The sequence below is a fragment of the Engraulis encrasicolus genome, chromosome 15 (genome assembly GCF_034702125.1).
Source record: "Engraulis encrasicolus isolate BLACKSEA-1 chromosome 15, IST_EnEncr_1.0, whole genome shotgun sequence".
Classification (NCBI taxonomy): domain Eukaryota; kingdom Metazoa; phylum Chordata; class Actinopteri; order Clupeiformes; family Engraulidae; genus Engraulis; species Engraulis encrasicolus.
The window spans coordinates 6,830,929-6,843,428 of NC_085871.1; the positions used below are offsets into that span (position 1 = coordinate 6,830,929).

A 12,500-nucleotide genomic window follows, 5' to 3' on the forward strand; every position below is an offset into this window, starting at 1 on the left:
TGCTATTTCCACAACAACTTTGCTGCTTCAACTCACAATTGCCAGCCGAATCAATGGCTTTATTGACTCGACTGACATACGAGGTCAGACACAGGTTAAATCAATTAATGAAAAATAGTCAATTCAAATTGGACACGTTTATTGGAACGGTTGTGTGGAAAAAGTAGCAGCCACGGCAAGTTCTTTCTCTCACTCTTTGGAAGCTCCTAAAACAGCCCTCGTTATTGATTAATTACCAGGAAAACAGACTGAGGATTAGACTAATAGGGCATCAATAATCATTGATATAATCAACAGATGAGAACCAAACAAGCACCTGCACGTACTTCATCATATTATTTACAGATTAATGACAAAACCAAACCGTGGAGGTGGAAAACACCATCTGCAACCTTTAATTCCATTTATTAGCTGCTAAACAAAACACAGTTTGGTAGGTTTGCTTTTTCGGTCTTTTGTCTTCTAGTTCTCCGTGGCATGAAGCTTGAACTTCTTTTGTACTAGAATAGTGCAGTAGATGAATGCAAAACAGTTCATTTAATCATGCAAGCATGAAATTTAGCACAAATGTTAATCGCGCCAGTTCTTTCACGATAAGGACAATAAGGACAGAAGCCACATAAAAAAACAAAGATGACTAAAAAAAATTCAAGGTGGATGCCACTTACACTAATAATTACTAATGATTCCCTTGAATGTTGTAAGTGAAACAGTTTATAGTTCATTTTAGCAGCTTAAATGATGCATTCAGCAAGTCTGAAACAGGCATGTGTGTCTGAGTGTGTGTATACAGTATACTTTTATATGTGTCAGTGAGTGCATGTTTGATGCACTGATTTATACAAATCAAAATAATTCCAGTGTATGAAAACGGCACAGGCCTTTCTCTCTCTCTCTCTCTCTCTCTCTCTCTCTCTCTCTCTCTCTCTCTCTCTCTTTCTACTCCAGAAAAAAACAAATAAATAAGAAGAAGGTGAATGGTTGGAAACTGCAACAATGCAATAAAACAAATGTTAATAGATGGCAAGCGTCTGTCTTAAGAGGAAGCTGGAGTGCTGTACGCTTTATTTCTATGCTAATTCCCATGTCACATGTCAAAACGCACCCCTGCAGGGAGTGTGGACTCCTTTTCAAATCATTTCTGCCTGTCACGCAGAAGAAGACGGAAGAAAGAAAGAAAGAAAAAAAAACACAACACAATTTCTATAACGCAACCAAAAAACTACTTTGATAAGAACTCCCTATAGGAATAGCATTGCATTAAGTTCAGAAACGCATTCGCCTCCGATGTTGCTGCCGGTTGCTCAGCTGAGGCTTCAACTCGACTGAAAGTCGGATGTGATAGCTCGACATTTCTCCAGTATTTTCTAGCACATTGTTCCTAGGAGAGGAAAAACATTGCAGATGGAATGTCGGCATAGAACATGCACGGCGTAAAGTGCTCTCCAGCCTCTGCTAAAGGAGGTCTTTTGTAAGGCTTTGTAAAGCATCCAAGTCTTGCCTTGAACAGAGCTTAGGAGGGAAACACAAAGCACAGCATTGGGCAAAAAAACTTTCATTTGAAAAGGTAACTTTGAAGTACTTTGACCTCTTTGACCAGCAGTTAAACTGTTTATTTATTTTTGTATTATTCTGCTATTTTCATGCCAGAGTAGATTCTCTTTTATACGTAGGAGATGATCTGGCCATGAAGCCTGCGACTGAATCGAAGCAGTTTCAGCAAATGTAAGACCACTGTTGTGATGTGACAGGAATATAAAATGGCAGGCCTTTTTTTTCTTTCTTTTTTTTACTTCATCCAAGAAGGCCTCACTCTAATTCATCTCACACAAAAGAACCCTAGGCTGGGGTTAAATTGACCTTCAAGACTACCAAGCCGCTGCCAGGGTGCCCTTTTCACTTCATAAGCAATACCATCTCTCCTGCCCCTGGCTACTAGACCACACCTTTTCACTCATCTTTATGTATGCGTATGATGACATAGAGTGTAAGGGACAGGATTTTTTTTTAAAAGATGAGTTCTTCCATTGCAAAAAAATGGTTCCCTGCTTCCAAAGCTTTACTCTTACCAAAGGCACGCAAAAAGACAACCACTGTACAAAAAAATGGACTATCTGTTGTTTAATTTTTTGGGTCTAACGCACTCTACGGTGACCCATCAAGGAGCAGATGCCATGCAGAGATCTAATCTCACGGCCCTTGTGCCGTTAGTCACTGCCAAAGGCTAGCGTCAGCCATTACTCGGCTTTTAATCAGCGGCTGTGGAAAAAGACGCCGGCACCGGGGAGGCAAACAAACACACGTACACTACACTACTACTTCACCTCTGTGTGTCTGTGTGAATGCGAGCCCTCCTGAAGAGATATCATTTCATCCCCGCACTTTACTTCCATGAGCACTCCCTAATCAGTCAAGTGCTTTCGCCCGCTTAAGATTACCTGACAAAAGCTCTCCACCCTCCTCTCTCTTTTCTGTCGACTCTTAATAGAAATCAATATCAGCGGGCTGACACATTGTTCTGGCTGAAGCAAGGCCCAAAGACCATGAAATTACTGATAAAGTGAGACTGCGTTTATGTGGTTAGGGGCACAACAATGCCTACACTACATGTGTCTCTCTCTCTCTCGCTCTCTCTTTCTTTCGGGATACAGGAAATTTTTGAATTATTCATTGATAGGTTTTTTTAGTAAAATGAGGTTTGGAAGGTGTGTAGTAGGCAATATGCCTGAAATTAATGGATGCTACAGTGGACCCCATACACAGGACATTAGTAGGCATAGCAGTTGCCTGTCCAAAATTCATAACTTTTAAACATGCCAACTTTTGCTACTTGTAGATATTCTGAAAGTTAAAAAAAATACACACACTGCCACAGCACACAATGTATGTGATAAATATTCTTGCAGAGAGGTTGTTTGGAATCGACTATGGATTATCCTGCTTAGGCACTGACCTAGTGGAGTTTCCACTGAAGAATGAAGGACACAGACGACTCTATCAGCTGGGGCGTGGGGATATTACAACAGTTCCAAGACCTTGAGAACTTGCGAAGATTATAATGATTGAAATCTCATTTTTTTCCCCTCTCTCTCCCTCTGTCTCTCCCTCTCTCTCATTCACTTCTTCTCTCTCTTTCTCTCTCCTTTTGCCTTTATCTCTATCTCACTCCATTCCTCATTCCCCTCCAGTGGACTGTGTCCCGCTTCTGTGCGTTTATTTCTGGAACAAATAGTCGTGGCTGGCGTGAGCCTGAGAGGGAAGCGGAGCAGTGGGGGGAGCTCGGAGGAATGTATGACACAAATATCAAAACCGAGGGGGCGACACATCGCGCTCACGCTGAGGGCAGGTGGAGTAGCAGCCGACTGAAAAAAAAAACAACAGTTGCCTCAGCGCAGTGACAGGTCTTTCTCTCGCGCGTGTGCTCCCACCAGGCCTGTGCACCAGGAACGACAAGTGTTCTCACACAAAAAAGTTTACCAAAACAAGACGTGACGTGAATCCATGCAGATGGTGTCTACCAGCTCCTTTCTATAAAAAATGTGTAGACATAGAAGACATTTGCCAGCCACAAGATTGGATCCTATGGCTTCCAGGATCACAGTTCAACTAGTATGTCAAATATATAAACAAATAAATAAATAAACCCCGAAAGAAAATCTTTTGCCATATTGATGTATTCTAGTTTCCTTCCAGGGCCTCAGACATGGCCTGTCTTTTGTGGTTGTAGATGATGTCACATCATCATAAGCTTCTGGCTTCAGCATCATGCTGCTACAGTAGGTAAGCAGCCTGGGTGCAGCCGGATTTACATGGAGTCAGCCATGCGAGAGGAGAAAAACACCCACGTGACCTGGCACAAGAAGACAAGGAGAGGAAGAGAAGGAAAGGAAAGGAAAGGAGCGAGAGAGAGAGAGAGAAAGGCCTTACCATCCACAAATGCCGGCCTGGCCAAAGAGAGAGGGAGAGGGAGAGGGAGGGAGAGAGAGAGAGAGAGAGAGAGAGAGAGAGAGAGAGAGAGAGAGAGAGAGAGAGAGAGAGAGATGAGAGCAATATAGAGAGAGGGAACGAAGGGAGAGAGCCAGAGAGAGAGACAGAGAGAGAGAGAGAGAGAGAGAGAGAGAGAGAGAGAGGTGGAGACTGGAAACAGCGAAAACAAAGACAGCAAAAAAAAGAAAGAAAAAGCCAGCAGTCTTACCGTCCACACATGCCGGCCTGGCTCTTGTGGTCCCGGCGATCTGTCCCTTCTTGCAGGCACACCTCGCCGTCTGCCTGGCGATGGTCCTCCGCGGCAGACTGTCTTTGTCAAAGGTGACGATCTCACAGGTGCCAGCCGCCAACTGAGCTGCAAGCAACACAGGCAGCAGACACAAACACGTCAGGAAAACAAGCTCATAACTGTACGCCTACAGCAAATAACACATTTGCACTTATTTTTGGCAGTGCGAGACAAATCCACTTCTCACATCTATTGTTCAGCCACATACTATATGGCATATAGTGCAGAAATACGAAACAGTGTTTTATTGCAACAATTGATGCTTCAGACAAAAAAATAAGCATCTGTGAATATACTGTAATTATACAGGACTCACATGCACAGACACAACCACACATCAGGCAAACAATCACACATTTGTACACATTTTTGCAGTACAAAGCCAGTCAAGCTTCAAGCCATATACTGTATGGGAATCCAATCCATGTGAATCAATGGGATATAGAAAGATGAAACAGTGGTTTTACTGGAAGCAATTGATGCTACACATGAACTGTAAAAATCAGTGAATATAGGACACACACAGTACAGAACACTGTACACAAAAATAAACACGAAACCATGGCCTTTAGCGAGGTTAATATCTAAAAAGTGAATTGTGTCAGTGCATCTCCATTCCGTCCATGAACTCTTTTCATAACATCCCCAGATCCCCTCCATGGAACCTGTGTAGTACATGCCCCCCCACCTACTGTATAATCATGAATTTTAAAAGGTCTTGTGATGGTAATCTGGATTTTTTCCCCCAAAAGCATTTTTGCGTGGGAATCTTGTGAGGATGGCTTGAACCCAAGAGTGGTTCATTTCAAGAAGTCAACAACGCCTTGGAGGTGAAATGCAAAAAAATTGACCTATTTCGAAAGGGCTTAGCACTAGCTACTGTAGCTGCAGTGAAATGCTACTTGCCTGAAAGGGACCACATTTTGGACCAACGCCATGCACAGGGCCTTATCTCCCTGAAACGGATTTCGCAATTTCCCACTTGCTTTTGGGCCATTAGCGAAGCAACGTTAATGAAAACTGAATGGGCGCAATCAACGCGGCATCCTGGGAATTCAATTAAAGCACATTTGACCCTTGACCTCTCACACTGCTTGCAAATTAACCTGTGACCGTCTGGGCAGACCTCGGGGGTCACATCCGTCGGGAGGGAGCTTGCTATTGGTGCCCGTACAGTACAGTACAGTACAGGTTCAGGTTTGATTGGCAGCCAGGTCAACATGTTGATTTAATCTGGCCTACAGTCACAAGGTAAGAGGTTCTTAAAACTTAATTAACTCAAGTCTCAGGTCACCCGTGGGGTAATGGGAATCCATCATATTAAAGGTGACATACTGTAATGTATAAGGCTTGGTTATTGGAAAGACAAGCATTTTTCCCCACAACAAGAAGTCAGATGTTTTTTCCCAGCTATTCTGTGATGCAGATGCTGTAAACACATAGTGCTTGGCCCTTATATTGATGTGTAGTCACAAGACAATATGTTAGACTTCATCCCATTCATCTTGAAACGGCATGTGTTGCTTGCTATTCTGTTGTATTTGCCAATATTGTGTGTGTGTGTGTGTGTGTGTGGGTGTGTGTGCGTGCATGCGTGTGTGTGTGCATGTGTATGTTGTTGGTATGTGTGTGCGCGCGCACATGTGTGTATGTGTGTGTGTGTGTGTGTGTGGGTGTGTGTACGCGCGTGTGTGTGTGTTTGTGTGTCCACACACTCTGACATATATTCATCTAAATGGTAAACAGAAGTAAATTTTTCCTCGCTGTTCTCCAGAAAACAGTGAAAACGCAACAGTGCCATAAAAACAAACGTTAATAGAAGACAAGCTTGGGGAAAGGGGATGACAAACAAGTTGCGTAACGCTGCCAATAGAGGCTGTGCTGTTGCTTCTCAAATGAGAGACCTTTTGCACCGCTGGACCCTTCTCTAGCTGAATGCTTATTGAACATCAAGTCTGAGACACAGTGATTTTTCCATGAGCATGGAGAAAAGTCATTGTCATGTTCAAATTGTGGCCGGAAACCATGTCGTAAAGGGAGGGGAAGTGTGATGTTTGTTCATTTCGCACTGTAAAATATCCAATCAATTTCAGCATGGCTCCGTGAGCAATGATGAACAGAGTCATCTTCTGGATAAACATAGACCCTCTCTGTTCTCCCTCTTTCCCTCTGCATCCCCCCTCTCTCTCCCTCTGCATCCCCCCTCTCTTTCCCTCTGCATCCCCCCTCTCTCCCTTGCCTCTTGTCTCTTGCCTCTTGCCTCTTGTCTCTTGCTCTCTTGCTCTCTCTCTCTCTCTCTCTCTCTCTCTCTCTCTCTCTCTCTCTCTCTCTCTCTCTCTCTCTCTCACACACACACACACACACACACACACACACACACACACACACAAACACACACACACACACAGTACTGTACGGTTGTGTCGCTGTCCGTGGTGCTGAAGTAACATGAGGCGAGAAGAGGACGATAGAACGCTGTTACTGTAAGTAAACATGCAGTGCTGCTGCCTGCACAAGACACACAACCTCTACACAACCAAATATATACTATATGTGTGTACGATACACTGTATAGTATACAGTGTACTATACCACCTATATACCTGTACCCCTTATTTATCAAAATCCAACACCCCTCCCCATCTCCCCCCGACCCCTTTCTCTCTGCTTCCGGCTTTCCAGAGCACAGCACTTATGCTTGCCTTATCATTACGGAGGAGCAGATTTTTAAATGGATGCAAATGTATGGCGATGGAGTGATGTGTTGTTGTGAAGTTGGCTGCCTTTGCTATGGATGATGAAGGGCTTTTAATCCCGTGTGTCACTCCCAGCAGGCCTACCCCCAACACCACCACCACCACCCCACTCAAACGTTGCAGAGCTACAACACACCTTTCTTTTCCTCACCCTTCTCTCTCTCTCCATATTTCTCTCTCTCTCTCTCTCTCTCTCTCTCTCTCTCTCTCTCTCTCTCTCTCTCTTTATTTCTCTCACTTTATTTCTCTCTCTTTATTTCTCTCTCTCTCTCTCTCTTTCTCTTCCTCTTTATTTCTCTCTCGCTCACTCTCTCTCTTTCTCTTTATTTCTCTCTCTCTGGCTCTGTCTCTCTCTCTCTCTCTCTCTCTCTCTCTCTCTCCTTCCTGTTCTTATTTAATTTTGTCCTTTTTTCCTCCTCCCTGTTTTTTTCCTCTGTTGCTTCATAATGGCTTGTCATGTGTGCACTGCATCAAGGGGGAGAGAGTTGTGTTTTTTTTTTCTTTCCATCTCATCTTCAGCATCTTCAACACCCCTCTGGAGTCAGAGAATACAATCTTGGAGTTCTCTGTGTTAGGAGCCTCTTTGAATACATTTCCTGTGTTGTCACTGAAAATATTTTCACACTTCTTCTTTCTTACATAATCTTTTTTTCCTTCTCTGTGTGTGTGTGTGTGTGTGTGTGTGTGTGTGTGTGTGTGTGTGTGTGTGTGTGTGTGTGTGTGTGTGTGTGTGTGTGTGTGTGTGTGTGTGTGTGTGTGTGTGTGTGTGTGTGTGTGTGTGTGTGTGTGTGTGTGTGTGTGTGTGTGTGTGTGTGTGTGTGTGTGTGTGTGTGTGTGTGTGTGTGTGTGTGTGTGTGTGTGTGTGTGTGTGTGTGTGTGTATGTTAAGTTGTGCCTGGGTAATATGCGCAGAGCAATGGGGTATCGTCTGAAGGCGTCCTGCTGTTATTAGCTGCAATCTCCTCTGCTGTCATCTTCCCTTTTCACTGGTGATGGATCCAGACAATTTATTAACTAGCAAAGCGAGGGCTGCTGTGCTGTCTCTACACGTATGTATGTCTATATATAAACCACACACAACACACATCATCTCTGCATCTCACTCTGTGAGACGAGTTCCTCGGTTGTGCTCTGAGCTCTGAATGTAGTGAAATATATGGACAGGTTTTTTGGGGCTTTCTTTAGAGGTGCTATGCATAGATTTGGGGCAGAATTGGAACATCAATTCAACTCAAACAACTGCTCCACTTCCACTCCAAAACAGCAACATTCTATGCCAGCGCAATATTCTAATAAACAATTCGAATTTCAATTTCGCATGGTTTCTTAACATATGGAACTTTACATATCGATTATATACTTATAACTTTTAAAACAGGATTTCCTTGTCATTAACAAAAAAGCAACCCCATACATGCATTTTAGTTATTTCGACAACTTGACTCCAGGTCTGCACTCTATAGGTGCAAAGCCCTATAGGTTAAGCTGCCACTGCCACACTGTGTCACTGAGATGTTTGATGATATCCTTTTATTGATTCCTTTTAAATCAACAAACCCATTATGTTCCATTACGCTTTGCCTCTGCCAAGGACAGTTGTCAAACTAATATATTGCAGTCAATATCATTACGCACACAGAAATCACCCCATGCTCCCCAGGGGATGTAAACACACGCATTCACACATATTCTGTAATATTTTCAGACACGTCGCATTGACTTTTTCTTCCATTACAGTAATTTGACAAATGTTCAACCAATACGACTCGTTTCAGCACACTACAAAACCAAATGTGATTTATTGTCCCATGTTGCAGCGTATCTGCATAGAGTAATTTTAAATACTTATAACCTAACCTAATCCTACTCTTATTGTGCACACCTTACACTAAACCAATGGTAAAGTATAAAGACAAAGAAACAATGCTACTTGCAGATGTTGACATTGTTCTTCATAATGCAAATACACTGCAATATGGGCCATACAGTAATGCAACCCGATTAACCTTTCGGAGGTATGAATCAGAACACATACACAGACACACACACACACATACCCACGCACGTACTGTCATGAATAGGCACACACACACACACACACACACACACACACACACACACACACACACACACACACACACACACACACACACACACACACACACACACACACACACACACACACACACACACACACACACACACTTGTTGAGCCTTACTATTCATGCTTTGTATATTGCAATTTACTGTGTGCCATTTTTGCAGACAGTTTTGAAAAACAGATCAGCAGGAAGCCAGTCACTTATGGAGCAGAGAGTCTCTGTAATTACTTTGACCTTTCAGAAAAAGACAGCAGATTGCCCCTCAGATACAAAATGTAAATGGGGGTATAAAATAAATGTGCTGTTTGAGTGATTTGACTTGTGGAAGGACACATTCTGTTTTTCTCAAAGACGTCATTAGGCCTAGTGAGTAGTGTATGTGGGAAGAAGAAAGAGTCTAGTTCAGAGAAACGTTCCTGTCCTTAAACAATCTATTCTAGTGTTCAGAGCCGACAGCTACGAAATAACAATGTGAGCAAAAAGCAGATAAACCCAAACTGAAGTTGGTTTCTATTTATTTTTTTCCACATACGGTACTATAGCGCTCTTCTTATGAATATATTCTGTTGTCTTTTGGAAATGGTCTGCTGTGAAGTTGTTTTCAGGAATGGCGTCAACGCCATCAAGTCATGGCAGTCATGGGTAAGCGGTTAGGGCGTTAGACTTGTAGCCCAAAAGTTGCAGGTTCAACTCCCAACCCGCCAGGTCGCGGGGGGAGTAATCAACCAGTGCTCTCCCTCATCCTCCTCCATGACTGAGGTAGCCTGAGCATGGTACCGTCCCACCGCACTGCTCCCCAGGGGCGCCATTGAGGGCTGCCCCCTTGCACGGGTGAGAGATAAATGCAATTTCATTGTGTGCAGTGTTCACTTGTGTGCTGTAGAGTGCTGTGTCACAATGACAATGGGAGTTGGAGTTTCCCAATGGGCTTTCACTTTCACTTAAGTCAGGGCAACATTTCTGAAAGAACTTCCAACACAAGGTTAGCATTTAACTGCCATTGTACAACGGAACACCTCGGGCACATGTCTACATTACCTATATATTCATTGAACACGAAGCAAAGGATGGATTGACATCATGTATAGGTTATGTAATACAAGTCTGGCCTTGGTCATTCGTAAGCTTCCACTCAATATCATCTAAACAACACCATACATTTGGGTCTGATGTTCTTTGGAGCGGCGTCATACATGTAGGTTATCGTTTTTCGACTAAGGAGTCCGCACACTTGAAATCCTTTTCTGTGTGCTTTATTCCATGGCAGGACTACGTTTCAACCAGTGGGGTCTTCTTCAGATTCCCTGCTAATGGTAATTCCGCCATACACTAAAACACACCAAAAAGGATTTCAAGTGTGAAAACGATCTAAAAGTTGAATCAGCCTTTGTCCTGCACCTTAAAGGATTTATCCGGAGTTGGAACAAGTTTGCCTCATTTTTACATGTTTGGGATGAAATACAGTCACTCTAGAGCAAAATCAAGGCAAAAGTAGATTGCCGAGTGCGTCGCACCATCAGCTGTGGTTACTCGCTATGGAAATAATCATAGCTGATGACGCGACGCACTCTGCAATCTACTTGTGGGACTTTAGTGTCAAATAGTTGGATTGACCGTAATTGTAGATATTCTCAAGGTAGTAGCTTCACAAAACACATTCTGCAGACCTTTCAAGAATACATGAAGGGCTTTGGACAGTTCGGTTCGGTTTATGTGTGGATACCCTCAACATATTACGAGGTACGTGTGACGTTGTTTTGAGCTGTGCAAGACTTTAAAATGTGGTGTTTTTGAAATGTGTGTAACCGCCGAGTAACGATGCCCGCAATCTATCATATTGCATAGCTGATGTGGCTAACGAGGCTAACGTGATATTATCAAACTTTCTCAAAACGCATCCTTTTGCCTTGATTTTGCTTTAGAGTGACTGTATTTCATCCCAAACATGCAAAAATGAGGCAAACTTGTCCCAACTCCGGATACATCCTTTAACTGGGTATTTGGACAATTCTCCTTCTTGACTTCATTGGTTACCACTTAGCCATGCAGTAGACGAGGCAGGGGGGTGAGTAATGACACCTTACATATGAATGGACTTCATAGTGCATATAGCACCCACCAATAGCCGTTGTGTATAATCAATTCCAATCATTTCAAACTTCAACAGAGACTCAATTTCACACTTTAGAAAATCTGTCAAGGCCTGACTCCTTCTGCCTTGCAGGAAGCTATAAAAAAAAATGCAGATGAGAAAACCAAAACAGCCATCACATCTTAGTCACACTCACAGCATCTTTGTATTGTCTCTACTGTGGTCCCTGTTTTTTTTTTCAAATCTGTCCAAAACCTTTTGTCAATTTTCACTATTTGATGGGGTTTTTTTTTGCTGTGTTAAATGATGCATTTGCTGCTGTGTATGTTGTTTACTTGTGTTCATCAGTGTGTTTATGTATTTGTTGTTGACTTTTGTCTTTCTATGTTGGGCGTAAAGCAGTGGTCACACAGCGTTGGTCTGTTGACCTTGAGTCTTGGCCCATCAAACTATCAAGAGACTGAAGGTGGAACGCTTTATACTGTGTATGGCTACAATTATATTATATATTATAATTATATATATTGCATTTTAAATGTTATAATGCATGTTGTCTGAGATTGAAATAAAGAAACATCAACTTAAACTTGATTTGAGTGTTTTCAGGTGTATATCTACTCACACATCTCAAACCATTCCTCCAACTGACCTCACAGTCTTTCTTATGTGTGTGCACTGGCAAGTTTCAAACTGTTTTGACAGCACTTGACAAAGGCAAAGAGACAAATATTGGATTTTGCTCTATCCTCCCTGACCCTCAATACCCCCTACCCTCACCATACAGCACTGCATCAATGCACAGGTCAATTGTTGAAAGAAGAGGTAAGAGAAGCACCTCTTTACCTGGCTACAGCTACGGCCATGAATCACCATGGATCTCCATCTGCCCTCAAGCTATACTATTCTACCTTGATGATGTTATGTGTTGTGTACATGTGTTCCTCGTATTGTATCTCTTGTGTGGTGCATGGAAAGATATTCGCTTTGCTTCAATGACATTGGAAATTTTAAAGGAGAATTTCTGCCAATTTCAATATGCTGCTGTATTGGTCACGCTACCCTTGACTTGTCAGTACCCAGTGATGCTGCATTTTTCTGCTCAGCCCTTTCCAAGATTTCAGCTATTCTAATGGGGCCAGATTGTTTTTACATTTAAGAAAAAAACATCTTGATTTACTCCCAATAACATTCAAAATGTTATGCAACATCAGCAGACAACTATAACAATATAATATTTGGAGTAGGCCTATGTTAAGAAGATTTTTCATGTAAACA

The 12,500-nt window shown here is 42.6% G+C and overlaps 1 protein-coding gene across 2 annotated transcripts in view; it reads right to left on the reverse strand.

Annotated features, from left to right (window-relative positions):
* Nucleotides 1-12,500, reverse strand: part of tafa5a (TAFA chemokine like family member 5a) — a 90,516-nt gene that overhangs the window by 26,641 nt on the left and 51,375 nt on the right. For both annotated transcript variants that reach the window (XM_063217864.1, XM_063217865.1), the window contains exon 2: nt 4,196-4,342. In XM_063217864.1, coding sequence (XP_063073934.1) covers nt 4,196-4,342 — 147 coding nt within the window. The remainder of the gene's footprint in view (nt 1-4,195; nt 4,343-12,500) is intronic.